General features: G+C 42.9%; 1 protein-coding gene across 3 annotated transcripts in view; it reads right to left on the bottom strand.

Annotated features, from left to right (window-relative positions):
• Positions 1–744: 744 nt before the first annotated feature.
• Positions 745–26,231, bottom strand: part of ADARB1 (adenosine deaminase RNA specific B1) — an 86,627-nt gene continuing 61,140 nt past the window's right edge. For all 3 annotated transcript variants that reach the window (XM_075512605.1, XM_075512604.1, XM_075512603.1), the window contains 5 exons: positions 25,753–25,901; positions 24,971–25,139; positions 13,047–13,228; positions 4,536–4,714; positions 745–3,793 (listed from right to left, as the gene is read on the bottom strand). In XM_075512605.1, the coding sequence (XP_075368720.1) occupies positions 3,617–3,793; positions 4,536–4,714; positions 13,047–13,228; positions 24,971–25,139; positions 25,753–25,901 (856 nt within the window). In that variant the 3' untranslated portion in view covers positions 745–3,616. The remainder of the gene's footprint in view (positions 3,794–4,535; positions 4,715–13,046; positions 13,229–24,970; positions 25,140–25,752; positions 25,902–26,231) is intronic.

The raw sequence follows: 26,231 nt of genomic DNA, 5'->3' as shown, positions 1-26,231 counted from the left end.
CACGAGGGTGAGCGGGGGCTGCGAGAGCTACGTGGACATCCACGCCGTTGGGGGAGAACAGTTGCTAAAAAGCTCCTACACACAATACGCATCACACACAAGCGGTAAGAAATAATCTATAGTTATTACCAGGTCCTGAGTACAGCCATAACCGGTATTTCAAGTGTTAACCTTTAGGCCCAAATTTTCTTAAAACAATCCTGCAGAACATATATATTTCAAACATCTATATTTAAAATTATCTATTTTACTAACCTACAAACTTTATTATAGCTAGACTGTCATCTGGAGAAAAACACCTTAAATTAGATTTCAAGTATTCATCAACATTAAAGTTGTTACTCTTTATTTTAAGTCCTTTGAAGATCCTGAGACAAACACTCATATTCAATCAAAAATAAGAAAAAAAATAATTAAAAGAACCAAAGCAGCTCCCAGAGCAGCACTGCAGGTCCCTGTGCAGGCCAGTTCCCATCCACCCAGCCCAGGCTTTTCAGACAAGACCGCTCAGCCTCCCAACCCACCGGGGAGACTCGCAGCTCCCAACAGAAAGGTCAGCCACATAATTCGGCAGCTGCCGGAAGCTGAGTTGTCTCATCTTTTGCAGTCGCTCGAAATTATATAAATTGCTATCCATTCTTGCTTGGTGACAGTGATTTGTGAGGAATATGGGAGCATCAGCAATCACAACTCTGCCTCCCAACTTCTTTCCACGTATTAACTGCACGAAAAGGAACAAGCAAGTGAAGGAAGCCAAGCAGTATTTTATTGACTCCCAGAAGACAGATATGGATCGCATACAACCCTGGAAAACGTCTTACTTTTTAAAAGCCCAGAATTATAAACAAGAGAACTCATTCCTCATAAATAACCCGACACCATTCCTTCATCAAAAGGTTTTGGCATGGAACATATTTCCTTTACATCTTAATTTTAATCGTTCATTTGAACAGCTTAAAAAACTATGTCTATAATAATACTTAAATATATTGCTCATATTTGTGACTTCATAAAAAAAATAGTTCGAGCTAATACTTTCCTAGTCATCAAAAAAATCCAGAGACACACCAAGTTTTGAATGAGCACTTCAGGAAGATGGGTAAAAATAATTTGCTGGAAATTATCAGACTTCATTTATCACTAGACTGAGCCCCTTAAAAATGTGCATTTCATCTAATAGCAGTAATGATCTCATGAAAACGCATATGGTGCGACCAGCTTTCCCTCGATCCTGCAGAAAGGTATGCACGTATTCAACTACAGCCACAACAGAATTTCTGCAACGTGAACGAGACAAGGTTGATCTCAAAGGCAGATGCCCGAGCGCTTGCAAAGTCTGACCACGTACCATTAAATTCCTTCTAGTTTTAGAATAGGTCAGTCTGAGCCTCAGTCGGATGATGACCGCAAAAGCCTTGTCGGGCTGGCAGAGGCCATGGGAGCACTCTTGGTTTTAACGAGAAGCGGACAGGATGGCTTAAGTTGCCAACGAAGCTGAATTAACATAGCCTGTCTATTGCAGCTTGCAACATTTGTTCCTCCGGCATCTGGAAAAGGCAGTAACCTCTGGAAGCATCACAGTCTTTTCTGAAGGGATCACTAGGCCACAGAATTGCTCACCTTCCCACAGCAGTGCTCGCTATTATCCATAATACTGCCCAAAATGCATTGTTTGCACCTCAATGCCTTACGTCCAAGATACTAACCCAGAGGCTTCAACTAATGCACAAGTGATTTTCAGGCTTGATCATTTTTTGACATTGAAAATGGGTTCCTACTTGAGCAATAATGAAGCAGCACATCTCCTTGGCATTCATGACTGGTCGGAAGTGGTTTTTCATCAAAGTCTCCAACACCCCACGTATTCGCTAACCCCCCGGCGATGCTGGGGCTGAGGTACGGTAACTCCAGTTACAGCTTCATGATACAGAGGCTTTGGCCGTGAAGCTGGCTGAAGGGACCCATGCTCCACTCCACTGCCTCCGCAGATGCGCCGGCACAACTCTAAACTGGATCTCTGAGCCAACGTGGGTCTAAAAGTAACAGTTGACTTGACTTCAAAGCATGGACCAGCCCGCTGATCTGATGTCCTGTGCAGCACAGGCAAGGGGTGGTGGAGCGGAGGGACAGGAACCAACAGCTGAAGGGGCGGTGCACCGACTTGGCTTTGTCAGGCGAACTCCCATGTCATGAAGCATCACCTTCATCATTTGCAAAGGGAACATGGAGGATCTCTGAGATGCTCTTCGGAAAGCACAGGTGATACCTGGATGGGCATGAGCCAAGGGATCTGTTTGGACACATGCCATGGGAGCAGAGAAGCGATACGGGACATTGCCTCATCGCTCCTAAACATCATGTACTAAAAAGTGTTTTTAAAAATGCCTTCTATACACCAGTTAATCAAACTGATCTCACAATATTTCCCTTCTATCTTACATTTTTACATAAACCAGAAGTGTCTACACCTTTAGGAAAAACACCTTTCCAAGTAACCGTCAAAGCAAGTGAAAGCATGTTTGAGAGCAACTTACCTAGTTAGCTTCATGAAGACCATCACACATGTAAAGCCAAAAGGCAACGAAATCTCAGAGACACAACGACTGGGGTGAAAGCAGATACAACTCACAGGAAAGAAGTTTTAACAACTTTTTGTCCGTACAAGAGCTTTTCATTTCTTCGAGAGGAGATCAATCAATACCCAGCAAGTGACTGTTTTTGGCAATTCAGGCTTAGTGCCCTTAAAATGAGCAATTTTTTTTTTAAGTTGTTATATTACTGTTACAGGTACGATTGTATTCTGATGAGTTCCTGGGATATACAAATCACCTACTTCTAAACAAGTTTCTGCACATTATAGACTAAACTTCTTAACTTACAAATAATTATTTTGCTGTTTCCAGTTTACAATGATAAAAAAAATGAAGACTTCACAATGTGTGTAAATGGGAGGTAAATGTATTTTTAAAAACAGAATAAAAAGCTGCATGTTAAAAACTGGGTCACAGACTAATAAATACATACATCAAAGACATGAAATTTTCAGCAGCTGGTTTTAAGGAGCAAGGAAGTGGGGAAAAACTAGCTGTCCAGACTCCATTCTGACTCTGTGGTCTATATGCTAGAAATATCTGCAGTTCAAAAACAAGTTAACAGAGGAGTAGAATCAGCTTTGTCACCTATTTTCTCTTAAAAAAAATAAGCTACTTCCTAAAAGTGTGGTGTAAAACCTAAAGAAACTTTCATTTCTTCATGCACTTGATGACATTGAATTAAAAAAAGAAATTATTTTAACCCAGAAAAAATGAGTCATTGTATACTGTAAGGACAGCCTTACTGCAAGTTTTCTACAGTAAAAGTATTTCTAGAAATACACCAGAAATTACTTTCCCATAACAAAATATACAATTATGTGTCAGATCATCATTGAGTTTCAATACTTCGGCAAAACAGAAACAGTTACTATGAGGTTTCAAAAAAAAAAAACCCAAAAGAAAAAACCCAACTCCAAACAGTAAAAAGATGTTTTGATGGCTGTGGAGATGCCAGAAAGCAATGCTGGACACCAGGAATTTCCAGAACAACCCCCTTTCCAAAGTGATGTGCAGTCTGTGAGTTAGACCGTGAGAGAAAACTGATCCTGTTCTATGGGCTTCTCCACCCAGGCTCCAAGTCCTGCCTTCAGGAATGCTTTAAACAAACACTCTTTGGCAGTTTGATACTCAGTGGCTCCTTGCTTGGTTTCGTGGTACAGGTTCGGCTTGAGGATCTTTGAGCGCAAGCTGGAGGAAAGCTGTGTGGATTAAAGGGGAGAAAAGAAGAGAGACAAGAAACTATTAAGCCAAATGGTTTGAGAGTGGCTGAGTTATTAGAAAAACTATTATTAAAACAAGGTAATGAACTACTAAACCAAATGTTCAGACAAAGGCAGACAAGTACACAGTACTGCTCCTTCCAGCCATCACGGCTCTGTACCCGGCTTCACCGCACCCAGCTGCAGTGTCTGCCTCTTGCAAAGCGAGCCCTTCTGCAGCACCACGCCACGGCAGAGGCACCCTTTGGACTGGTCTCACCCCAGCTAGCCTGCCTTTTGCTTTCTCTGGATTATCAGCTTCCTTTGGTGGAAGAAATCTAGACACTGAAAAGCCACTGAGAGATACTTTCTTGTAGCTTTTCTTTCTAAGAGAGGACTGAGCGAAACCTCAGTAGGTTCAATTGCAGTGAAACTGGGATCATCCTTCCAAAGAAATTAAAATGAGAAGGCAAGCTCAAAGGAGATAGCACCCTTTGTTTACTCAGCTATAAACCAAGGATTATTAGATCCTTGCACGTGTTTTGGACCTGTCATCATCAAATTAAAGAATAAGCTAAACAAACACACTGTTCCTTTCCATTACTACATGGAGCAGTAGCTAACGTCAGGCTCAGCTTAAAACAGGCTCAGAAAGTGGCTTCTGAATACAGAAAGCAGCACGCACAGATATTTCATTAAGAATTAAGAAGAAGTGGAAAATCTACCACTCTGGAAGATATACCTTTGCATGAATACGCATCCAGCGGCTGTAAAAAGCATGCTTACAAAGGCGAGATGCACGACCCATTTCATCTTTGCCGGTTGTAGCATTAATAACTTCAAGACCAGTGTCTCCTACTGTCCAGTTCACGCTGAAGTTTGGTGCTTTCCCTGGCTGACGGGCTTCTGCATTGCTAATACCTGAAAGAAAAGCAATGCTTAATGACAATAGTAAATAGTAACTCTTGATTTTTGTTTTTACTGGGGAGTAAGAGATACAGAAGAGCTACTGAAATCACAATGCTAAGCAGTCTTACAAGTGGATCTTTTATTCCGAGGACATTCTCCCGCAGATTTTTCACCGACTCGCGGAGATACCGCCATGCACTTCTCATTCACATCCTGGCTAAAGTGCTCTCTCCTTCTGTCCTTCCTAGCAGGGTGAACGTGCATTGCTGGAGCTGTGAGAAAGCAGCCTCCTCAGCGGAGGGGACCACAGAGGTGTCTGTGGCAAGGGTCTGTGTGGACAGTAACATGAGCACCTTGCCACATCCATCTCAGGAGGATCTGGTCTTGCTTACAGGGCAAACCAATGAACTAATTATTAAGCTGCAAATAATTATGAAGCAGAAAAAATGTTGCTTTGCTCCTGCACAAGAAACTGCTGCTCTCAGAGCCCACTCAGTAGCTGGACGAGCTGAGTGGGACAAAAGAGCAGATACTGTGAGGTTTTGACAGTTCTAACTCTCCAATCAGTTCCCTTACACCCTGCTGTTGCAAAAATTTATATGCATGTTGCTTATCTCATTTCAAAACGGGTGTGAAACTAGGAACCCTGGTCATGTTTCAACACACAGTTTCAATTCAGCTAATAACTTTGGACTGCAGTCTTATTCAGAGAGGTCATGCTTATTTAGAAGTGCCTACAATGTGCTTTTTCATTTTCCCTCATAAAAATGGAGTTAGGTCAGAGCAGCGGTACGAGACGGCAGGACGCCTTGCAAACCAAGGCATGAAGGTGCCTACATTTCAGTAGCTGTCGAGCACGTTTCATTCAAAGCTACCAATCTATTCCCTCCTTCTTACGGACTACGCTGGGGCAGGGCGTGACTAGCACAGGCAGTGGCACTGATGCTGTGGGCATCTGAGTTACATCAAGCGAGCCCCATCCTCAGCATCCTCCACAGAAAGCCAAAACCGGCAGACGTTTGAGTCTTTCAGCATAAATCCACCTGTGCTTCAGCTGCCTCCCCACTTTACATGCCCATCGCTACTTACAGTGCCCAGAAATGGCGAAATGCAGGACTCAAGAGAGGATGCGGATCATTTTGCTCAGATGTTAAATTGTGCGACACCTCTCAAATATGGCTTCATCTCTACTGGTGGAGAAGCAAAGCCACCAGAAGTCTAACACAAGTGTGAAGCGAGGCCAGCTGCCTGCCCAGGGCAGGATTTACCCCCCCGCAGCACCCCAACGCTGCAGAGATGCACTGTATGTAATGACCGCAGTACTGTGCTTGAACATCACGGCAGCCGCTGCCACCACGTGCAACTCCTCTCCTGCACGTGCAGCAGGACGGCGCTCGGTGCTCGCAAGCAGCAGCCAGGGCCACAAGTGTGAGTTGTGCGTGCCATGGAAAAGCTGAGGAGCACATTGCTTTTGATCCTGCAGACATTACAGGGGTGGCAAACCTCCACCTTTAAGATGTCTCAGTTGTCTCACCAGGAGAGAACAAACAAACAGGGGATTTTTTCCTTTCTAGTAAGTAAAGATCCCATTTTTACTTTAATGCAACTCTCGCTGAGAGCCTATTTCAAATCTGCTCCGAGGTTATGCTAGGTCCTGCACTTCATAAAATCTAGTGAATTTGTATAAATCAAACATAAGTTTAATTTATACAGCAGGATGCATTTCTTGCTGATATTTGAAACACAATCTAATAAGCAAAGTTAAGCCAACTTCGGGCACCTGAGCGCAGGACTGGCTCACTTGGCCCAGGTCTCACGGCACCTCAGGGCCCAGCGCTGAGAGCGTGCAAGACCTACAAGGTCTGAATGACACAGGGAAATTCAGTTTGCTTACTGTAATCAATTCCTCATTTACTAAATAAACAAACATTCTGAAATATCAATCACATTGAACTGCCTGAAGCTGTTGTATTTTTACACTTGGTTTATGTCAACCTGGTCACTATGATAACCAGTAATTAAATGAGTAAGTAAATAATAAAAAATAACCCTACCATTACCCATTTTCTTAAAATATAAGCTGAAAAAGTTGAGAATTGGAACAAAAGTTTCCTGAAGAGCTCTCTTCTGATTTCTTGTAGGAGAGATGCATCCAGGAGCTGAAATACAGCAGGATGCCACGGATCTACACCCACCTATCTGTAAATCGGTGAGCAGGGATGTGGGAGCCACATGCTGACCAACCTGGGAGGGCAGACAGCAGCGCCTGCTGAGCAGGTACCATCAAGAATATCACCCAAGCAACACTTGAGGAAGACCCAGCAAGAGCAGGGCTTTATGGTAAGATGCGAGTTGAAAAGTCCTCATCACAACTTCTGCAGTCCTTCTGAGCAGTTGGCAACGAAAATGTGCATCACACCTCCTGAAAACTGGAGCTGCTCATGCACAACGCCTGTGCATGTCCTGTGCCATTGAAGTCCGAACGCTGCAGAGCAAACACTGCCGCTCCATGAGTCACACAACACGAGGCTTGCACCTAAGTTCCTAATAAATCGTAAATTTTGGGTACACACAAAACAAATCTCAACTCTGAGTCTCCCAAAGCATATCAATTCAGGCTGCTTTTGTGAAGCTTATGTGAAACAGACCCATGCTGACAAACCTCTTAATCAAAAATTGGTTTTAGCAAAACTACCGAGGCGGGAGGGCTAAGAAACTGCCACCACATGATGAGTGGGTCAGTCATATTTTTTCTTTAGTTTAATGATATCTATACTATTACCTTTGCTTTCGCTCCATACACTATTGAACAAGTACAGCAATCAGATATAGTTCATTAAGTACTGCAAAACACCATTTGCTCCTTGAGCCTGCTCCTGCCCTATCAGCTCCTCAGACGCCTGTGACATCACAAGCACTCGCACAAGCCAGGTCCTGCTCCTGCCCTATCAGCTCCTCAGACACCTGTGACATCACAAGCACCTGCATAAGCAAATCAAAGATGAAGAAGCTGAACATCCAGTATGCACTACATTTCCATGGCAATTATACAACTGCATTCCTTAGGTTACTTTGATGAATTAAGTAAATAAAAAAATAGACTCAGAATTTCAAACAGGCTTAAATAACAGCACCCTGTTCAGCTGCTTAATTATCTGCATGAACCCTGGAGGATGGCAAAGGAGTCCCTGAAGACGGATCACGGGTAGCACAGCCGAATAAAGGTCATCTCAAAAGCAAAGCGTCTGATAACACTTTAGGTGGATTGTATCTTCCCCCTCAAAATCTGGACATGAACACAGCACAATAAGCTGAAACTAGTAATGGGAGAGAAAGCTGGGAGAGAAAGCAGAATATTTTATTCTCCTTTGAAAACTGGTATAACTAAACTATTTAGAGAACATCACTCAGAACTTATTGTTAAATATTATTATAATGGGGTATAATAAGCAAAAACAAAGGTCACAGCTCTCTGTGCTAGTGCTTATAGAAATAATAAGTCTTGACGGTTCTTTGAGGACAGAGCTCAAAAAAGAGTCATTAAAAAGGAGATAGAGAGCTGAAAAACACCAATGTGAATGAGAGAATAAGGTACCAAGGAAACAGCCAAAAAATCACCAAAGGTTCTGCTGAAGGATTTATTTTTGTTTTAAAAAAAATAAATGCAAATGTAGACAGCAGTCAGCTGAGGCATGAACATTTATAATAACCACTCTTGCTGTGGTGATTGAAGTCTTCTTGTGTACAAAAAAACCAATGAATGTTTTGCAAAAAGGGTGGGTGGGTTCCCAGGCTGGAGCCCCTCTCCACAGGCAACATGTCAGAGGAGCCAGCTCAAACTGAGGTGCCAGTAAAAATAGTTCTAGGATATGCGTATGAATTAAGCAAACACCAGTTATGGCACCCAGGCAATACTCAACCATGTTCAAGGAAACTAAAGACGAGGCAGCAGGAACAGCAGTCACGGTACATAACCTCTCATCACAAACCATACAAGTTCTCCAGGATGAAAGGTAGCTAATGCGACTCCAATTTTTAAGGAGTTTAGAGGTGTGCCAGGGAACTCCCAGTTAATAAACACGACAGGAAGGCCACAGGAACTATGATACCGCCCTACTGGGCACAGATGTAAATACAACAATGTTGGGAAAAAACTGCCTTAGGAACTGAAGACTGGAGGTGGTAAGTGTGACACTAATTCTTAGAGAGCCCAGGGAGTAGAAGGCCTGTCTGTTTGATGTCTGCCTTAAAAACAGACTTAATGGACACCTGGATGAAGACAGTCTCCTTGGGAAGAGCCAACACAGCTGGAGACCCTCAAGCTCTGTGCAGACCTGCGAACTGTGTGCGTGGGGAAAAAATGAGGTGAATAAGATCGGTGATGATACTAAATTATTTAAGGAGGTAAATAAGAGAAGCAATTGCAAAGAGTAGCAGAAAAAAAGCTCACAACATTGGGTAATAAAAAGGCAGATGAAATTCCTCATAGATAAATATAATATACATGAGGAAAAAACAAAGCAATTTTGCATAAGGAGTGCTGGACTTGGAGCTGGATATTAGCATTCAGGAATGAGATTTTAGTTTCTAATATTCAGTTCTACCAAAAGGTCAGGTCCATGATCAACAGTAATCAAAGGAAGCAAAGTGAATGTTAGGAGTTATTACTGAAGGATCACAGAACTGAACAGAATATCATGATGCCACCATATAAATCAGTACTGCTGCTTTATGAGCATCAGGCGCTGCTCTGGTCTCACTAGCTCAAAAACACAATTGTAAAATGGAAGGGATGATCCTTATGTGGAAGGGTCTCCATGCAAGGAACAACAAAGCAGACTAAGACTTTTCAGCTTGCAAAAAATAGGATTTATGTAGGAATATTGCAGAGGTATAGAAAACTGAGCACCATGACAGCTGCTTATAGCCTGTATCATACAGAGCACTGAGGAGCATCTGAGCAGAGCAGACTGAGCAGAAAGGAAATTCCATTGCACAAATCTTTACACATCCTACAGCCCTCCTTACTGAAGGAGGCTGCAGATGGTAAAAAGTTTAAACCAGTTCAAAAAACAAAACCAAGAGTTCATAAATGAAAGATTCATGAGGGATTTCTAAACACAAAGATTCTCAGTACCTGACTCGGGATGTCCCTGGTCCACAGATTACTGCTGCAATTCTCCGGAGGTATCTGCAGAGGCTTACTATTTCCTTTTGCTTTTCACTGCCTAACTACCTGTGGAAAAGAGTACTGGGCTCGATGGATCGTACCTTAAGATCTTGGCCTTGCCTAAGACAGTTCTTACGCTGGTGACAAGGTAATCAGCAGACGTGGCACTGCTCGAGGCTGTTTCAGCCAAGAACCGAAATAGGAAATACCTGTCAGCAGCACCACAAGGAACGGGTCAAAACCGCCAACAACGTAATTTCTGACTATACTCTGGTAAAAGACGGGAAGCTCTAGAGAAACTAAAGCATAAGGAACTACCAACTGATCGGACATCAAAACAGGGAAAACTTTGCCTGTATTGATATTATAATCACAGCTAAGAAAAAAGGCATTGTCCACAACAGCAGGCACTACTGCAGGGTTCGGGGTTCAGTTGAGTAGCGGACAGGAGAGGATGGCAGGGCCCAGCCTGCCATCTGCTTTGTGGTCATAGCCCCAGCGGATGCCATTAGCCCAGGTCCTCGGGCATCTGAGGCACACCTACCAGCAACAGGAACCACAAGGACAGATGCCTGATGAAATTTGGTTCACACTAGTTGCCTCCAGTGATGAAGAGCTTGCCTTTTATAAGTAACAGGCTCTCTTATATTTGATGACTTCTGCTCCCAAGAATTTTCAAGGGCTGATTCTCTGATTGCTGAGCTCTGTCACCCTACTTCCATCCCAGGTGAACTCCTTCATGCCCACCTCCCACAATGGCTCCAAAAAGAGTTTGTGTAGATTACCCTGCCGACTGGCACTTTGTTATTGGCTGATTTATACAATCATCATCATTCTACTTGATTGAGAAATCAACCCCTTTTCAGATTATTCTAGAAATTCACAAGATTCGAACCTGTCTTTTCTTCAAGTGAGCTGGCCAATTCTCAGGGAGAGCTCAGTGCTGCGGTGCTAAAGCCCGAAAGGCTGGGTCCTGCAACCAAGGCTTCCAGGAGCCAGCATGGGGAGAGAGTTTTCTACCAACATACGGGTTTCCCACATGCCCTAGCTGAAAACCAGCTACTCTGATATGCTTGTTCACATTTAACTTGCTGGCAAAAGGAGGTATAAGTAGAAAATCTCCTATGAGGAAAGAAAGATTATGAAAAGGCAATTTTTACCAGTAGATAACAATAACTCAGTCTGCCTTCGACTTCATGCAATTGTCCCTGTAGACATAAAACTTGTTTTATGAGAGGCAAACCCCCAGTTTTTACAGTACTTTCTCAGCTAAACAGGTGAGACATTGGGGAAAGACAGCTATTTCTCTTTTAGTTCATCCCTCTGTAGAAATGAGTCACGATCAGACAGTTTGTGTGGTACCAGGAGGAACACAGAACTGGGGACAGGTATTTCTGCAGTGCTTATTCCAGGTAAGAGTACACTGTAAAATGTGTGAATCAAAGGGCAGATGGGTAGCCACAATCAAAGGGCAGATGGATAGCCACAATCAAAGGGCAGATGGGTAGCCACACAAATGCCCCAGCTGAATCCAACAGCATGGGTCAGAAGACTAGCTTTCAAGACTGAACCAGTAGAGCAAAATCCATCCACACAATTCTCCACCCAACCTCCCAAACCAGCTTCCCATATATTTTTGAGATGTGTATTTTCATGAAAACTCAACAGCTGAGAACATTTCCGAACTCTCTCTACTGCTCAGCAAGTCCCAACTGAACTGTTTAAACACATGGCGCTATTTCATGGCAAATAGATGATAATAATATTTCTGAAAGATGATTTTTAAGAAGACAAGGTACTATTATATGTTCTGAAAAGGGTAACAAAAACTCCTCCCACCCCACCCCAAACCTGCTCTCTTGAAGAACTGATAAAAATTCCCCAAATCAGGCAGAAACAGTCCATACATCAGCTACTATGCCCATACAACAATTTAATATTTGGTACTGTGAGTGTTGTAACTGTTACTTACTTGCTAATATAAGGATAAATACGTTACTTAACATTTTAATACGTCCTACTTCAGGGAATTCATATCAATTACCTTTCTTACCTAAAGAAATGCTTCTTGTTCAGTATGCTCTTTTCTCCACTCCCTCCCTAAATCTATTTTAAAAATTCACGTCAAACTTTAAACATGCTTTAAAATACTGAGATTTTTTTTTTCCCTGGAAAATAAACAGACACATGCCAAAAGCCAAGCTCTACAGAACAAAGCAATGCACACAATGAGAGGGAGGATAAGAGATTTCAGTTTTAAAGCTTTCACAGCATTACTGTAACTAGCTGTTTTAGAATTTAAAACCCTTCAGAACTTTCCTTTGAAAGTCACAGCTCAATTAGAAGTTACAACCTTTTAATTCAAACACTGCCATTCCTCTTAGCCCCACTAGAGCCTAGGATCAGCACAGAGCCAAAGAACAGTACTTAAATGTTCAAGAGCAGCTGCAAAAGACAACCGCTAACTACACTGGCTGGGGCTTGCCATATTGCTGGCTGTCAGATATATTTAATACTCTATTAAAAATATTCCCATAGAATGTGCCACCGGGCTCTGAATGCAACATTTGTGCATCAATCTACAAAGTGGAAATTAAAATACTATGATTATTGGGTCACGCAAAGAAGTTGGGTGCCATGCTAATTAAAGCCAATGCTGCATCCAACAGAAATGGATGACAAAAAGAAAATACAACCAATAGCAGCTGAGATGTTCTCTCCATCCATTTTTAGTTGGTTATTGATCTAGAAATTGTGAACCAAATGTGTCTATCTTGCCATACTGATTAATGATGTAGCTGTTCAACAAATATCTGCAATGGCAAGAGAAGTGACAGTGAGAGCTAACACTATTTCATGGGCGGGGAGAGGTTTCACTAAGCCGGGGCCTTCAACTTGCCTCACATACTGCTAGGACACGCTCCAGACAGCAATTATGTGAAACCGCATCCCAAGGTTGATACCCCGTTCCTTCCACCTTTTAAGTCACGAAGGGTCCTTGCTATGATATTTCTGACCAAGCATCTATATCAGGTTTAGACCATAACGTCTCTGTTGTAACCAGAAAGCAGTTTACTCACAGTACATAATTTGAAAGGTTTCGAGAACTGCAAAATCACATTGCTACTGGAACAGGCTTAGTTACCGGCACGGCCTTCTCCATTAGATACTTGCCACTAAGTAAAGGTCTGTTGAGTGTATAAAGAGGTGGTAGATCTTCTATCTCTGCTATCCTCTGGTATACGGCTCTGGATAGATGATCCCCATGATATAAACTCCCCAAGATGATGCTAGAGAAGTAAATTGGCTCCACAAAGAGGCTAAGTAAGGCTCCTTGAATACCCAATACGTTCCACCTAAGAGGGAGGGAAAAACAAAACAAAAAAACAAAAAAAACACTTTCTTTTTAATGGAACAAGTAACATCTGCCAGACATAATAGCAGTCAATCACAATGGACCAGACTTTCAACCCTTCCTCTTGACCAGCACATAGCTGTGACACCTGCCAGAATTTCAGAGATCAGCTTATGGGATGCTCAACGAAATCCTGAGTAAGGTGACCTATAGCAACAGGTCTGCTGTCAGCATCCACTTCAGGAGCAGACTCCATAACTTTACTTCCCCACTAATACGTCTGGTGATGCATTTTCCAGCACCCTAATGCCAGAGATGCACAGGATCATTCAATTGGAGAAAGCCAAACTGTGAGATCCTCAGTCAGAAACAGTAGCTGATGCCTCCAAAAGACACCTGGCAGTGGGCAAGCCATCCTTCCCAGAACGCAAGAAGGATTGTGTCTGCAAGACCTCAGCACCTCATCACTGTAAGGGGAAGCTTGTCCTTGACACCCTAGCCAAACTGTCCACATCCTGATGCCAGAAAGGACATATGTAGTTGCAATATCCACGGGCAGGGAGAAAACCGAATCTGAAAAATTAATATATGTGAAGAGTGCATATACTCTTTGCTCACTTTAGCTGCTTCATAGACTCCAACATAAATCCCTGTCTGCACCACTGTGACCTACAACTGGATCAGGTCCGGTGGCTGGGATATAGCATGCATAGAGCAAAATACTGAAGTTTTTTTGTAGCTGAGTTCATTTGATCAAGTTTTGGCTCTCAATCTGTATGTAAACAGTCATACAAAGTATTTTTTAAAACCTCAAAGTCTCCTGCAGAGTATTTTCACTGTCCTTGTCTCTGAGGTATACTTGCAAACAGCTTGGCACTATTAAAATAGCATACTTGAGTACAACCGAAACACCCGGACACAAGCAGCAGGAAAGTTTCTTTTGGTGCTTGAATAAAACAGATGAGCACAATGGAAGCTCTTGTGCTCATATGGAATGGTTGTCCTTATTAAAAGGCCCATCCTAAACTGGGTTGCAAGGCTCCCCTAGGAAAACAGGGAGCTCGGATGCTGCTAACCGTGCTGCTTGCAGCTTGTGCTGGGATGGCATGGCTACACATCGTCATCAATTCAGGCTAGAAAGTACACAGCACAACTGCTTCACTACTGCAAAAACTGAACTACACGTTGGCTACAAGACCTGCAAAATGTTTAAAAAAAAGGGTAAAACAAAAATTGCAATCGAAAGAAACAATTTCTTTGCATATCTTTACTGAGAATGAAAATGGAGGCAATGTGCCTTAGCTTACTCACCTGTCATTAAAAAAGCTGGCCCTCATGAATGAGTAAAAATACTGTGCTAATAAAAAATAAGGCATATTTTCCATTGAATAAAGGTGTATTTTGTATAACACTGAAAATGCAATCAGCAACCAAACATCAGAGTAAAGATATGAAGTGAAAATTATTGCTTCCCCAAGCCTAGATGCTGTTCTAACGACCTTACCATTACTAGAATTTTGCAAACATAGAGGTATTTCAAGTGCCAAATGAATCACAACAGTATTTTCTTGTTATTTGCAATATTACCTACATCAAGCATAGAGAAGCATAGGGACTGCTACAGACACAGATAATATTATGGAAGAAACATATGGAAAGAATTCAAGACTAAGCATTGCAAACTGGGGTCTTACAACTCTATCTGAAACTTGCAGACACAGAAACCCAGCTTCCGTCAGTGAGGCACATCACGTTTTACTTTTCATGACCAGTACTTGAGTGACAGATGGACATTTTAAAAAAGGCCAAAGCATTCCTCTGGCAAGCCCTAGCTCCCTAAATAAAACCTTTGCCAAACCCTTTTCCTTGCTTCAGTCTTCAGTATTTCCAGAGCTTGTGCTTTGCTGCTTCCTCCCACACTTGGTGACCTTCTCCGCCACAGAAACTGCAAGCTGCAGTGTGTCTTGGTCAACTTCTTTTGATTAAAAGAAGAGTGTGGACACCTGAACAAGCTTCTGCAAGGTGAACGGTATGAACCGATATTACAAGAGCTACTCTGTGACCCCCCCACGCCTGCTGTTTTGCTGGGGTGTGCTGCATCACGTTTACCACTGCAGTGCGTGTTCATGAGTGCTGGATTCGGAGCAGCTGGCTTGCTGCAGAAACCATTCATACAACCAAAGCCTCAAGCTCTTAATATTGATTACACAGGGTTGGATGCTGTTTAGGTTTACAAAACTAGCTTTAAATTTCAATTGTTATAATAAAAGAACGTATACTTTTCTATAGAAACATATACTTCTATCAGAAACTGGCAGTAATGCAGAGATAAACATGAACCCCAAATGAAGTTCTGCAGATTGTAACAGAGTCAAAAAGAAGGATTGCACAGACTTTCTTGTTGTTCCTTTTTTGTACTGTACTTCTTTCTGTCAAACAGTAATTTCTCACTTCCATTAGCATGTACACTAAAAACAACCTTTATAGATACAAACTGAGAAGAAGCTACGCCAATACCACGCATCAGTTCTCGAAAGGCCACAGGCATTGCCTCCTGAAATGGTAAAATTGTCTCGTCCTTCCAGTTTACAAGCACGAATTGTCAGAATGCATGCCAACAAATGCTGTCAATCTAAGTACTAAACTTTACTGAAACCACAACTTCTTCTGAAGTTAATGGGCCAAATTCTGTATTTCACTACAAACCGTGGGGTGCAGAGCAGAAAGCGCAACATTTATTACAGAAAACTTTATTAAAGTCAGTGTTGCCTTTCCAGTAAAACAATTAAGCAAAGGATTTTTTTCTTCACATTAAAAATAGTATCAGAAAAGGATTAAGTAACTAAAGTGACTTAAATCTAGTTTACAAACTCAAACCTTCCAAGGCTCAGATGTCGTTTATAACACAGAAATGAGCCTTTCCACGCTGCAGTAGAGTGGACATAGACCCTGGCCACAGCACAGTACTCATCTAGGAGCATTTGATGGCTCAAGAAAGTGATAACAAAGACAACTCTCCCATCACTAATTCTGCAGTTTAAATCTCTCCTGCATCGGCCATAGACAAAAATGCAAAGCTCCCACATAAAATGACCTCATCTCGGGTCCAGTCTTACTGGGCAGATCACAGAGCAGACTGGACCCATGCAGTACCTTTTCTCACCGTTAAAGCAGGAAAAAGGCACCACGTTTGCACCAGAGAAAAGCACTAAAGCACGAGCGTAAGGAGAACACAGAAATGCTGCATCACGTCAATGGCGATACCAAAATGCCTAAAGTAAGGGGCGTAGACGAGACATTTGCCGAAGGGGAAGAACACCTCAGCAGGCAGGGAGGCACCTTCCAACGTAAAACTTCTCACTGGAAAAATCTGAGACGCTTGTCTTAGCTGAGCATAAAACCAATGCCTCTTATGACAGTATTTTGCATATTCTGAGTGTTCTGGTTTTAAGTTACTACAAGAATTTTCTTTCACAACCTTTATAAAACTTCAAAATAAAACTGACATTTAAAATACAAGCTTTTATATTGATATAAAGTACGAGCCACAGGATTTAGGTCCGGACTGCCAGCACTTACATACAGGTGCCTTGATTTGAGCTGGGTGTCTAGATCTCATTACAGTTAATGGTGATTTACTCAGCAGCTGAGTACGACCATAGCTGTTGGGCTGCAGAGCTCTCCATCAACGAGCCGGCCGTCTAACGCCAGGGAAGCTGGGGCTCCTGGTGCGCGTGGGGACACCTGCGGCCGGACGCCAGCTGCGCGCTCAGCAGCATGCAGTACTCTTTCAGCTGCAACTCTGCAGTTCTGCAAGTGATGCACAGCGCAAGGAAACACAACCTGACGTGATGCCAGAAAGTTCAAACAAAGGCATATTTACTCATCCTGAACTAGCCTTTCGCTTCTGAGCTGCCTTTTGTGAGACAGGTCGTTCAGAGTCACGAAGCAGTTTGGTTCACTCTCTACCAGGGGCTCATCGAGGTGATGTTTAAGCCCTACCGCGTTTGACACGGCAATGAAATTTCTAAAGCTCTTCTAGCAACAATTAGAAAAGTACTTAAGCATGAGAAGGGAAACAAAAGCTGTAAATCAAAACCACAGCTCTCCTTTTTCCTCAGACAGGCCAGCCAACACATCGCGATGGCCTGACACACTGCAATGGTATCTGGATTAGGAGGTTCAGTGTTCCCATCACTACGCATATGAGCTACTGCTGCTTTTCTGGGACAAGGAAAAAGAAATGATAACTTTATCTGACTACCTGGCCACTGAGCAGCTCCAAACAGTTAAAAAACATAAGGAGGACGACAGTCAAAGGATGCTGTAATCTGCTGCTGCTATAAAGTGTGAAGTTGCACGCCATCATTTCCCCAGCACTAAGCCTGACTGAGGAGGACTCTGCCTATCACCACCTTGATCCTCCTCAGCCTACTAATTTTATTGCTCGTATGGTTCTCCATAAAGTCAGATCAGCGACATGATTCAAGTTTTTAAAAAAACAAACAAAAAAACCCAACAAAAAACCCCCCAAACCCCTGGCCTTATATTTTGAAGAGGCAGCTTCTCTAGTCCGGTTTACAGCACAGCTCCACAACCAATTGCGGGAGCTCTGCTGAAAGGCAGGGAGATGCAGCGTGCAGGAGGGATGCAGCACCTGGCACGGTTGCTGGGAGTCTCCTAAAACACCTTCTCCATCAGGGAACACGCTACTGAAAGCACACTCCCAAACCCAGCTGAAAGTTAGCTTGCTTTTAGAAAGGAAATAGGCACTGGACAAATGATGCTTTTTCCTGCAGACGCTCTTATTGATTTCAGCAGGGACATTCTGCTGAGCAAAATGAGGCAAGATGGAGCAACTGTGTGAGGAGCAACAAAGTACATCGGGTCTGACCAACATATAACATGTATCCTTTCAGTAATCTCTTATGATTCCTCTCTAAACTCCTTATTATTTCATATATTCACTGTTTGCTATGAGGAAGAAATAATGTGTAATTACATACAGCTCTCTTATTTGGTATCAGATTTATTATTTTGTTGAGAAATTTCCATCGAAGTTGTACCGGCAGATCATCTTTTTTGAGGAAGTCTTTTTCTTATATAAAACTCTGCTTTCCACTGAGTATTTTTGTTTAGCATGAAAAATTCAGCCGTCTGAAAAACTTCAGGTGCGAACCAAAGACTACTTCAATCCCGAAACGCTGCTAAGATGTCTCCCTGGGAGTATAGCTTGGGGGGCTTTGTATCCGCCCTTTGCTTTACAGTTCACAGCTCCCCATGCACACTTAGCTACAGTGAGATCAAAAGACCAAATTTTCCCTGTCACCAAGATTTTGCCATGTCCTCTACCTCGTCTACGAAGTAATCTTGTGCTCGAGTGTCCAGAGAAATGCTCTTTCAAACCACTACATCTCACCACCTTTACAGACTAGACCCCCACGGTGGCCTTTGCAGATCTGCGCACATGAACGGTGTTCAACTCCTGATTATTTACACAGAGGATACTCTCCGTGTAGTGTGCTCACCTGAGGTTTGATAGACAAGCACCGCATTGGGGAGATCTGAATTTTACAAATTTATCATACTCACTGGTTTCCTTATTCTATATTCACCACTTAGATCCTATTGATAACAGCCTGGAGGATGGATGCACTTTCTCAACCTTTCTGCTGTTCTCAATCACACTGCATTAAAAAAAGAGGGCAGAGAAACCAGAGACCGACACCAAATCAAGGGGAGCCCTCTCTTCCTTGCTGTGTTACCACATTTCTGCTTTAGACTAGCATGTGCTCAGAGGCAAGGATATCCACAGTGGATTCCTAAAAGGTCTATTGATTTCTTTAGGACATACAGCTGATTCCACAACTCTTGATACATGAAAAGGTTAAGTAAAGTTTAACTCTGCAGCAACACTTTCACACAGTGTGCTAGTGCACCTCTTGCAAAAATACTAGGTTGAAAATGCACACTTCAGGTAAAAACTCTCCTCTGAACTTTCCAAACCCAAACTGCATAGAAATTCTGTTATCTGCACTATTTTGCAGAAAACATAGAAATGAGGGGAGCCTAACAGCAGTAAGCAATAAAGCTTGACGTTAACATCCAATGTCTTAGTATCACTCCCAATACTTTTTATGCAGACAGCAGTATGGAGGAGGTGAGTCACTACGTGTTGCATTTACAATGGCGTGCACGTGAAACTGGTGTCAGAATTCATTGCAGGAAAATGAATAGTCTCCTGCAACTACCAAAATGATAGTTTACTGTTGAAAAAATGAAGTTATATTTATGATAGACTGCAAAACCTGACAAAAACAAGTGTTTACAATTTAAACTGCTGCTCTTATCAATATAATTTATAAACAGCAATGACTATGAACAAAGGAAAATTATTTAGTAGACATTTTGTTCATGACAATCTTTTACTTGCAACAGATGGCAAGGGAGAGGTGTCAACATGTGAGAAGATGTCAGACTATCCCCAGAAAACATTTTGCCTCCTCACATGCATCTCCTGCCCTCCTACATGACAGAGGCACACAGCTCAGACGGCAGCTGTCTTGGGGAGCAGTCCCAAAGGCAGGCTTGGCTTACCGCAACACCAACAAGACTTCAAGGTCTTTTGAATTGCAACACGAACCAAGAGCTCCCCATGACCACTGTGCATCCAAGATGTGGGGTAACTTGCTTCTTACCATGAAATGTTGGAAGCCGCAGACCCAGGGGCTCCCGCTAGCTCTGAACAGAAGGCGCTCGTGTTTGCAGTAGCTGCGCCTGTGGGTTTTTCTGCATGTTTCTGGTTTCCAAGACTGCTGTGATCAGCCTGCCAAGTTTGAGGCCAGCAGCATCCCCAGGGATGCTTGCAGGGCCCTGTGGTGGCCTTCTCCTCCATAGCTCGGTGACAAGCATTTGTTTTTGCAACCACATTCGCTGTGGTTCATCACTCATGCGCAGGGACACTTCTGCTGCTCAGCTTCAGCTCAGACCCACACTGGACAGGTCATGATCTGCTTGCTGTGGACACCCGTCTAGCTGGGCTTTACTCTCGTCACCTGGCAGAAAGAACGGGCAGAGCTGACTTCATTCAGCTAATTGCAATCTGGTTTCTTTTCTGATTTTAAATCTGATTTCTCTTTGTTTCCTTAAGAGATTAACTGAATCTCTACGACCAGCCCATGCCTTTCATGAGCCACGGCATAAACAGGCAGCAACATCTTTACCTGGAGTCAGAGCTTCTTTTACATGAAGTGGCTTGGTCAGCAGCCCACACTATAAATCAGTAAGTGCAAGAAGTCCATGGTCTTTGACAGTAGCACTTCTCGCAAACATCTTTTTATTTATCCTGAGGTCAGATTTGCAGTTACAGACAAGAGAATCTGTTTTCCCTTGTAGCTGTACCTAGGCTGGCAACCACACAGCTCTGACTTGTCCCAGCTTTTCTGGTGTTGCCTGGATTTGCTGCATACCAGTGAGCCTGGGTCAACGCTGGTTTGAGAGGTTACATCATGCTACATCTGGTTATTTAGATGCTACATCTTGGGTAATGGTTTCCTACCGCTTTCTCCCAGGTTTTCTACCTAGGTGTCACACAGCCACCACGTATGAAAGTGAACACATTCACATTGGCCACTGTCACTTGGGTTAATAACTGGTGAGGAGAACTGCTCTTTCTGTTGCTGTTGAGAAATCACACCGGCTCCACCACGGAGCTTGCCATTTAGAAATAAATCTCAAACTCAAAAGACAGATGGGTGGGCTTGGACATAGCTGCAGAACATGCAGCCCTTAGGGAGCATACATAGGACTTTAAGATGTGTTTGTGCAACTCCATCAGTCCCAAACAACTAGGTAGTAGGGTCAAGAAGACAAAGCCATTGGGGAAATAAAGAGAAAGATTGATTACAAACTTCCATTCAGATTTCCCACTCTGAATAAGCACAAAATGAGGCCAGTGCACGGGCACGTGCTGTTCTTTCACACAAAAGATTATCAGAAATAATACTCTCCCCCTTCTTTAGAGTAGAAGAGCACCATGAATTCCCCTTTAACAACTCAACCTAATGTTAAAGCTCTCTATTCCTACAGCCTTCCTACCAATGAAATGGGGTGAAAAAAATTTTTGCTCTTCTCAGCAAGACATTAGCCACAACTGGAATGTTTCATGAGAAGTTAAGTAATTATCTGAAGCCAAAAAAATTCAAATTAATGTGGGCGGAAAAAAACATCAAAAGGAGGATGACAAAAATAGGCATTATAAAGTACCATGGAACAAGGTTAGAATCACAGAATCGTATAGGTTGGAAAAGACCTTTAAGATCATCGAGTCCAACTGTAAACCTAACACTACCAAGCCCACCACTACACCATGTCCCTAAGCACCTCATCCAAACATCTTTTAAATACCTCCAGGGATGGGGACTCCACCACTTCCCTGGGCAGCCTGTTCCAATGCTTGACAACCCTTTCAGTGAAGTAAAATTTCCTAATATCCAGTCTAAACCTCCCCTGGCGCAACTTGAGGCCATTTCCTCTCATCCTATCACTTGTTACCTGGGAGAAGAGACCGACCCCACCTCTCTACACCCTCCTTTCAGGCAGTTGTAGAGAGCGATGAGGTCTCCCCTCAGCCTCCTTTTCTCCAGGCTGAACAACCCCAGGTCCCTCCGCCGCTCCCCATCAGCCTTGTGCTCCAGACCTTTCCCCAGCTCCGTTGCCCTTCTCTGGACATGCTCCAGCCCCTCAATGTCTCTCTTGTAGCGAGGGGCCCAAAACTGAACACAGTGTTCGAGGTGCGGCCTCACCAGTGCCGAGTACAGGGGGACAATCCCTTCCCTAGTCCTGCTGGCCACACTATTTTTATTACAAGCCAGGATGCCATTGGCCTTCTTGGCCACCTGGGCACACTGCTGGCTCATATTCAGCCGGCTGTTGACCAACACCCCCAGGTCCTTCTCTGCTGGGCAGCTTCCCAGCCACTCTTCCCCAAGCCTGTAGCGTTGCATGGGGTTTTTGTGACTCAAGTGCAGGACCCGGCCCTGAGCCTTGTTGAACCTCACACAGTTGGCCCCAGCCCATCGATCCAGCCTGTCCAGGTCCCTCTGCAGAGCCTTCCTACCCTCAAGCAGATCAACACTCCCACACAACTTGGTGTCATCTGCAAACTTACTGAGGGTGCACTCGATCCCCTTGCCCAGATCACTGATAAAGATATTAAACAGAACTGGCCCCAGCACAGAGCCCTGGGGAGCACCACTTGTACTGTACTGGCCGCCAACTGGATTTAACTCCATTCACCACCACTCTTTGGGCCCGGCCGTCCAGCCAGTTCTTTACCCAGCGAAGAGTACACCCGTCCAAGCCATGAGCAGCCAGTTTCTCCAGGAGAATGCTGTGGGAAACCGTGTCAAAGGCTGTACTGAAGTCTAGATAGACAACATCCACAGCCTTTCCCTCATCCACTAGGCGGGTCACCTTGTCATAGAAGGAGATCAGGTTGGTCAAGCAGGACCTGCCTTTCCTGAACCCATGCTGGCTGGGCTTGATCCCTTGGTTAGGATACATTTAAAACAAATGCATGCATATTAATGTCCCAAAACAGTTACTCTGGTCACAGAAACCACCCTAACACCATACTGCAGTGCCACCAGGCACTAACACACTAGGATAATCCTGTTCTAATGCTTCTGACCGAAACGGGATTACACTCATGGCCTTTCCATGTTTCTCACAATTTTTCTTGTTCCTACCAGGCTCAGGAGGGTGCGAGAGAGCACACTGCAACAAAGCGCTCAGAGGCTGGAAATAACAGCTTGGATTATACATATAATCCACACAGATGAGGCTGTTCAGATACAAAGAGTTTTCCTGCTTGTGCAATCCTGCACCCCGAATTTATCCACGTCTTTTCCAGGCTGGGACTGTGAACCTTTGGGAAAGCTCAGTGGAAATTCACAGGGCTCAGGCATACTGGAGGACTGACTGCTGGACGCTACAGAGCAATGCATTCTTTCAAACGTAAATGGACAAAACATGGTCATAAATGTCAGGGAAATGTTAAAAAAAAAAAAAAAGAAAAGGAAAAAAAAGAAAAGAAAAAAAAGAATATGAAAATTTGGGCCTCCTTACCCGTCATACAGTCTTTGTTCTGTGTCAAGGGGTTCTATTTGCTTCCTTCACTGGCACAAACAAAATTACTCCCATTAGCCCCAAGGAGAGGTGACAGCTAGCTACGCAAGCGAGAGATGGATTCTGTTCTGCATCACACAAAATCAACAAAACAGTCAAGTGTGTTCTAGCTCAACAACTGTCTTCATTTTTTTTATTTGCACTAACAGCAATGACGATGTGATAAAAGAAGTCAAATGAATGTGGCACGATTACCATGTCGGGTGGTTTAGAGAAAGCCCTGGCATGAAGCTGGGGAATTTATTTGGTGAATTTTATTGAAAATATTATAAAAGAAACTGAAATGTCATTTTTGTAGAATCACCTTTCAACAGCCCACTGTCCTAGCTTCTGAAAAACCCTAGACATTTATGTTAGGGGAATGTAAACTAAAGTAAAACGTCTTCCTTCAGTAGAGATGCTGATTACTCGAGACAAGACTAGAGGAACAAAGCGATTACACAACCTTCCTCCTGTATTTTTGATTTGGCATATGCAGTTCCCAAGAACAGTTCCAACTTAATACACTTAATAAATTTTGAATCAAGCTAACTGTGACTTGACAAAAAAGCAGAGCTATTTTAATTAAAAAATAACTAAAATATCATCAGCTGAAAAACTTAGCATTTCTCACCTATTTTGCAAGAACACAGAGGCTGCAAACACACAGACTCATTTAAAAAAATTATGTTGCAACTCCCCCATACTTCTGATACTTGTTAAAGGACACTGCTGCTAAATTTTTTTGGGGGGATAATCATTTGTCCATTTATGATTTTGAACAAAAAAATCTTTCAATCTTTGTCAAAAAGGACAACAAAGAAGGAATCAGATAAAATACAAATAAAAGCACTAGTATTGGAAACAAAATATTTAATTACAGTAAAAATATTTAATCTAAAATTAAAATAATTCTAAAGTTAAAAATTAAAAATGCCCATCACTTAAGATTTAACTCAAACATTTTTTCCCTGTATAAAATAATACAAATCTAAATCTACCCATGGAAAATGTATGTATCTTGGACATCATAGAATCACAGACTGGTTTGAGTTGGAAGGGACCTTTGAAGATCACCTAGTCCAACCCCCTGCCATGGGCAGGGACACCTTTCACTAGATCAGGTTGCTCAAAGCCCTGTCCAACCTGACTTTGAACATTTCCAATGATGGGGCAAGAATGTATATCGTCAGAGGAAATTATCCAAATATAACTAAGGTAATATATTTATTGCACTGTTTTGCTAATGCTATACTACTTTGGGGGGGTGGGGGGGGGAATATCATTCCTCTGTTTCCCAGGGATATAAATACAAAACAAAGCTGTCATGACTTGAAGTGGCTGGAATGATAGGTAATGATTTCACCTTGCCTCTGAAGCAGCAGAAGGTCTGGCACCAACTGCAGGTGAAGAATCAGAGCTTTATCGCTGGAGTTACAGCCACCCCCAGGCTACGTCTAAGCAATGAAATAAGCCAATCAATAACCTGCACGTTCACTGCAGGTATCATGCAACCTTCCTTTCTTGTTCAGCCATAAAAAGCAATAGCAAAGAAACCAATCATTTGATATCTCACCTCGCTATCTTGTCACTGCAGGACATGGTAAGTAGCCTTTCTCCTTGCAATACGCCATCCCACGTCTGGATAGTGGTAGTAGAGCGCACGGGGATGGTCCCTTCCCCAGATTCTATTTTTGTCCGTAGCTGTCCTCTCGCTTTGCGGTTTGGATGCCTGTCCCCTTGATCTAAATGACAAAAATCACTTACAATCAGCTGAGAAACATTCTCGAAGTGTTTTACAGACAGCATTACAATAAGAAGAGTCGATTAAAGGTATTTGCCTGCGTAACTGCTGGCTTGCGTAACAATTTCTATTGCTCCTTGCAAATTAGCTACAGCGTCAGACATCTCTCACAAATACTGTCTTCTAAAACACACTTGCAATTAAACCAAGCTTTCCACGAAGGAGCAGTACACAGCAGGCAAGTCTTCAATTCCGTTCTGTGCGTTACAGCATTAGGATGAAGTTAATGGACAGATCAAGAGAGGGGCAGGCAGACAACACAACCACCGTTAAAAGATGGAAACAGTGAAAACGGTTTGGTTAGTGCTGTACAAATACTTGCTGACTCACTGGCTTATCTCTGCTAGCATTCAGCCTCTTCAAGACCACATGGTGGATCAGTCTATACTTAACTTCTACCACACAGGAAGAACAGCTCAGATTTTTTTTGAAGAGATCTTTGTCTAACACATCTACACTAAAAGGAAAGAAGACACCTAAATTTTAACTGTGCCATTTGTACATGCTCAAAGAGTACTTTCAACTCCCTTGCTTGAGTAGGACTGCTGTCATACCCTCTTGTGCTGCTTCATGTGGTGAGAAAATCCTAGCGTCGCCACAAGGAGATGTGCTGATATAGAGATGAAACTGCACATTCTCCTTCAGCTTAAACCCGCCTCGCTCCGATTTGATAAAAATGGATTTTTGTTGATCTTCTTTATTGCTGAAACAGAGAATAAAGCTAGAGACAAAACTGACATTAACACTTAAATAACCATAAGCCAGGCAGTCTCAATAAGCATTAAAAACAAACACAGGACGTCTGAAAATTTTATTGTATAAATCTAACAGTTACTACAATTAACAAAATTAAAAAACCATCAAGACAAGAAATAGAGAGCCCTTGACATCCCCAGATGTCAAGAGCTTTCAGACACTTACCAACAAATGAAAAATCACCACCCTTTAGCCCACTTGAGATTATTTTGATTTACATGTCTGCAGTTTACAAAATGATTCCCAATTATTTTTTCCGTCTTCCCTTCTCGTGATT

Source organism: Mycteria americana, chromosome 9 (genome assembly GCF_035582795.1).
Source record: "Mycteria americana isolate JAX WOST 10 ecotype Jacksonville Zoo and Gardens chromosome 9, USCA_MyAme_1.0, whole genome shotgun sequence".
Classification (NCBI taxonomy): Eukaryota; Metazoa; Chordata; class Aves; order Ciconiiformes; family Ciconiidae; genus Mycteria; species Mycteria americana.
This window is presented reverse-complemented; position numbering and strand designations above follow the sequence as displayed.